Source organism: Morone saxatilis, unplaced genomic scaffold, assembly GCF_004916995.1.
Source record: "Morone saxatilis isolate NCDOM2014 unplaced genomic scaffold, NCSU_SB_2.0 Contig7, whole genome shotgun sequence".
NCBI lineage: Eukaryota > Metazoa > Chordata > Actinopteri > Moronidae > Morone > Morone saxatilis.
This window is the reverse complement of record NW_023340246.1, coordinates 9,062,319-9,067,869: the sequence shown is the minus strand read 5'-3', so window position 1 is coordinate 9,067,869 and position 5,551 is coordinate 9,062,319. Positions and strand designations below refer to the sequence as shown.

At 36.9% G+C, this 5,551-nt stretch overlaps 1 protein-coding gene across 1 annotated transcript in view; it reads left to right on the top strand.

The window, feature by feature from the left end:
- Positions 1 to 4,492, top strand: part of LOC118340285 (triadin-like) — a 16,101-nt gene extending 11,609 nt beyond the window's left edge. The window contains exons 4-6 of the mRNA XM_035678171.1: positions 2,911 to 2,958; positions 3,376 to 3,534; positions 4,249 to 4,492. Of these exons, the coding sequence (XP_035534064.1) occupies positions 2,911 to 2,958; positions 3,376 to 3,534; positions 4,249 to 4,271 (230 nt within the window). The 3' untranslated portion in view covers positions 4,272 to 4,492. The remainder of the gene's footprint in view (positions 1 to 2,910; positions 2,959 to 3,375; positions 3,535 to 4,248) is intronic.
- The last annotated feature ends 1,059 nt before the right edge of the window (positions 4,493 to 5,551 follow it).

Below are 5,551 nucleotides of genomic sequence, written 5' to 3'. Positions count from 1 at the left end.
GGAAAAAGCAAAGAACTCAAAAACAAAAAGAAAGGCTGGAGAAAGTTTCAAGGAAACTTGTTTTCTTTTGTTGTTTTCAAAATGCAGGGAAAGGAAGGAAGGAGAAAAGAAAAAAGAAAGGGAGAGGAAGGACATAAGGAAATATAGTAAGATAAGAAGGAAGCGAGGCTGGAACGGAGGAAGAAAAAAGAAACAAACAAAGCTTTCTTTATCAAGCTCTGTCTCTACTTTATGCTCTGAAAGGAGCATAAAATGTTTCAGAGCCTCTTGGGTTTCTTTTTTCTTTATCTCTGCGGCACAATTTATATTTTTATTCTTTTATCATTTTGATGTGGTTGCTAAACTACAAAAAAGTAAAAAACAAAGGCAGAACAGCAGAGAGAAGAAAAGAGACTCGGGACGAGAACATGAAAGTCTAGACAGGAAATAGATTTAAAGGAAAAAGAGAGAAGAAAAGAGACGTGGAATAAATCAGAGAAAGAAAGACAGAGTGTAGAAAGGCAATAAAAGGACGACAGGGGGGAAATGTTAGCCTTCTATTCCTGGAGTCTCCTGCACTGTGTCTGAGTGCCAATCAAAGAAATGTCAGTGCATTAATCAGTTGTTTATGAGGCTCCATTATACGACTCCTCCACACTGGGCAGCAAACAGGCAGAAAGCTTCTTCCACCTGGGAGACGGAAAATTAAAGAGATTAATTAATGAGAGCAGCCGCTGGGACAAAGCTCTTGTGAATAGCACAGAAGGGTCAGTGTACAAGAAAAAAAAAAAATAATTGTAATAATTTTTGGCATAATAGGCTAGCTGCTTTAAAATGCCTCTAGTGCATCATTTGGTACTAAATTATCACTATTACCAGCTTTGTTAGCGGTTGAACCCTGGCATTACCTGGCTCCTGCAGTGTGTATTTAACAGCAATTATCAAACGTACAATATGTCATTTCTGCCGCTAGGGGACACAAAACAATAACAAAACAAAGTTTGATGACGGATCATTGGCTCATGGAAGTTGATGTCTTCATCACAATTACCTCCATTGCAGTCAGTTTCTTCTGGTTAGGATTCCTTCAGTATTCATCATTTCTAACAGGAACAACAGAGGTCTCCTCCTCTCCAAAACAAATGGACCCACAGATTAAAATAGTTAAAAACACTAAATAAAGCAGCTTGAAAATCATTGTATCTCCAATGCTGTTCTGCAGACAAAAGACAGCCAGTCGAGCTGCTGCTAACATTAGCTCAGCTTGTTTCTCTGGTAACTTAAGATCCAGACATCTAATGTCTAAAATCTTTCATCCAGGTAAAATATCACCAACAACCAAAATCTAGTACAATCTAGGCTTACAACTGGATAAAAAGTACATTTATGACAGCTACTGGCAGACAACCACAACGCATGCACAAAGGACACGCGACGCCATTGACAGGCAACCAATGAATCGCACCATTACCTGAATAGAATGACAGATATCTCTGGGCTTGAACATTGTTAGAAATTAGTGCTGCCCCCAACTAAAGATTCTCCTAGTTGACTAGCAGTTGTTAAATTAAGCCAATAGTTGACTAGTCGTAGCAGGTTTATTATATTAATTTAATTATTTGATAGATAATATATAGATTTTAACAGCTGCCTGTTAAATGATAACGGAAAAAAACGGTAATTAATTTGAACGTGTTGAAACATTTAGGATATTGTAAGTTCACAACAGAACAAAATATATAACACAGGTCTAGTGTTTTGAGACATTTTAATGTGGAAATGTAACATATTAAGGCTTTAAGTGTGCAAAATTACCTGTGGAAGAAGTTTTCCTGTATAAACAGAAAATAACAATAATGTATTTTCAAGTTATTTTCAAGTTATTCATAAAATCATGAACAAACTGTCTTCCAGTCTGCAGTTGTTAATGGTGTTAATAAGTCAAATCTCTTGTTTCTCATTGTCTCATAAAGACAACAGCATTTGTATTTATGAATATAAATAATAAATAAATTATTTGTATAATTATCCGTTAGTCTGCACTTTAGATGAATGTTGTGTAGCTATGTCCCAGAAGGTCTGATTACTCTTAGTCCCTCTGCACTCAAAAATCTTTTTTTCTCCTTGTTCCTGCGATGTTTGAGCTTCACTATGCAGAATGATGTATGTGCAGAGTTTGACACTTGAAGGATGTTTTCACATTAATCTGCTGAAAGTGGAAAGTTTCTCTGTGCTCATTGAAAATCATCACAAATAGTTTGAAAGTCAACCCTGGTACAGTTTGCAACTTATAAGTGCGATGTAGCCCACAGTGCACACACACTGAGAATGGACTTTATCACAGACAAAGCAGGGATCCTGCTGGAGGAGGATATTATTGGCTTGTGATCTATAAAGCATCTCTAAATATTTTATTAAACATTCATATTGTATTAGAAAGTGGTATCAATATGTTTCTTTTAGTGTTGGAACTGCAGACTACTAGAGTGGAAAGCAAAAGTTAGTGAATGACACTAACGTGTGAAATATATGATAAAACTGTGTCAGGACAGTTGAAATGCTGCTGAAAATGTGGCTGTGTTGTTGCTGTTTCTTGCCGTGTTCTCACTGAGCATGTCCTCTGCATCGCCGAGAGATAAACCCTTACATGTTCTGCATGATGAAAAGTGTGTTATCTTATTGTCATGTTTGCCACCACTGCAGAAAAACAATAAATCTAAAGCTGCATGTGGGTGTGAATAATTGAAAATGGCAAATATGCAGTGTGATGAAGGCCACTGATCGTTGTTCTCTTTATGGATTCTCTCTTCAGTTATTGTTCCTCTCTGTTTGCCCACCCTCTCTTTTTCTTTGTCTCTCTGAAACCTGTATTTTACACTTCACATGATGCTGTCTCTGTTAACGTCGTGTTTGTGTGTCTCTCCCCCTCAGGTCTCCCTCCTCCTTCTGCCATCGCTAAGAGAGGGTTGAGGGCTAGAGGCAAGCAGAAACTCATGAACCACCATACATATCACATTCACATTCACTCCCTAGTACTCAATTTAAATTATATCTAATATTATACCGTATTGCTTTCTCCTGTTGTGACCAATCTGAGACCGTGTCTAATAACCCATATGGGGTGAAGAAAATAACATACAACACCTACACATGCACTTTATATATACAGTATATACATGCTATTTTCTATTATTTTGTTAAAACTGTGTAGTATGTAAAATTATTTTAAATCTATGGATGTTTTTGAGGTAGTAGGTGAGTTTTCCTGATATTTAGTCCACCCTGTTTACTTGATCAAGTTCAGTTTCACTCTTTAAAACATCTTAGGTCTAAATATTTCATAATATTTCTTCTATTCATTCATATTGCTCTATGTCTTCACTCTATTCTGTTTAGGCATTCGTCCAATAAGATCAAGCCCTGCTGCAGCCCCTGCTGATGTCACAGCGCTGGAGAGCACTGATTGGTTGGAGATGGTGTGGAATTTTGCAGCCAGTTTGGTAGCTCCCGATGATGAGGAGGAAGGTATTCACCAGCTAACTGAAACCCTCACATGTAAGAAAACATCATCTCACGTTAACTAACCATGTAACGACGAATTAAAAACTAAAATATTGTGAATAAGATGCTTGACATCTTATTCCGGACATGACATTTACATCCACCAAATCATGAATTAAACATTTTAACATTAATATATCAGCGTGTACATGTGTTGAAACCAGATGTTTTTAGTTTAAATGCTCATCATGATAATCCATGCCGTGCAGATAATAGCAATGATGGAGCTGTCAGAACATAATCACTCACTGACTAACAGAGTTACAATGAATATGATGCCCTTTTAACCCGCTAAATAGTGGAAATACATTAGGCATAAAATAAACTTCCCATCTTATCTTTGTCATCCAATTATCAGAACCAATGGCCCATTAAAAATACTGTTAATTAACTGCAGTAAGAACTTGAACGTAAACACTTATTGTGTATTTCACAATTCTTCAATGACACTTAATAGATGCTTTCATTCAGACTCAAGCAGAAAGAGTCAGAGTTATTGAACCATGAACATGAGAAGCAGAAGAGTAAGAAGAAATAATTCCTTTATATACTTTAATATTTATTGCTTGTATTATCTGCCAAGAAAGTTTTTTTTTTTGGTTTTCTTTGCATGAGAAGAGCCAATTCACAATCATACCTAATACCTAATATTTATACCTGCAGTAACTGCGGCTGATGAACACCTTGTTTTCTCCTCTTGTTCTTCAGCTTTCCACTCTGAGGAGCTCTGAGCAAGAGGAGTGTACGTAGATAAAAGGGACAAGCATGAACAAGTAAGAGCTGGAAAGAGGAAGAGGAGACAAAAAGAGATTAAAAGAGTCTGACTAAAGTGGAAGAGAAGATGTGAAGAAACAGAGGGAGGAGGAGGATGTACAGTTTATCACAGTTATGTTTCTGTCTGTCTGTCATCAGCTGGAATTTGATGAATAAACACTGCCGATTTGAAACCTTGGTTTTGGTTTCTTCTGTGAGTGTAATTATAACCCCGTTATAGTCTTTATCCATATCTGTTCATATATTCTGCACAAGAGTTAATATAGGTGAGTCTGTTTTAAAATCAAATCTATCTTATCTTTTAAATAAACAGTGGAGCAAGCACATTACAATGTTTCTCTAAGTTTTTTCTACTTTTTACAAACTGCATCCTACAATTGAGACCTGAAACTGACAAAATGTAGACAATAAACAAGAAGATAGTTATCTCTAAGTGCTGGGATCTTGTTTTATTTATTTTTTTTTCAGTTATATTTTTTGACCTATCTGATAACCTTTTACTAGATTTTGCCAGTTCAGGGACTCCATATTCAACAGTGAACATTTGAACTTAGCAATAATGTTCGTACATAAACAATGTAGAATGCATTCCCATGTAAACACGCAGAGCCACAAATACACACACAACTTTGTCACTTTAGAACTTTGTATTGACCTACATTCATCCCCTGGAGACTTTCTCCAACCTGAACCAAACCACAACATGTCTCACCTCAACCCTAACCAAAAATGAATTGTTTTTACACATGATATGTCATAGCATTTTGAGGCAGGTTCTCTTTGTAATAGAACCACACTGTTAACCACTGTGGCAGCCCTTCATCTCCCTCTCCAGCCTTTCTATCTGTCTGCACAGCAGGTTGTCTGAGTTGGAGATGACCAATGACTAATAAGCCTCCAAATGATGAGGTACGGTAACAGCAACAACCTGCCGGGCAGGAAGATGAACAGTTATTCCAGGAGGAAGCCAACATGGAAGAGATAAGGATCAACTTGCCTGCAGTGGGCCCCTCCAGTATCAGACTGTGTGACTCCAACAGGGAGCTTGAACATTAGAAGTAGATGATGGTGGGTGACAAAGAGAAAAGACCAAACTGCAAATGTATAATTCTTCTTGAGATAAAGAAGACAGTATGAGCCACAGTTAAAAGAAAACACGACTGAATAAAAGAGGTGGGAAAATAAGAAAAATTGACTATAATCCTGAACATGCCACTGTAAGAAAAGATACACCATA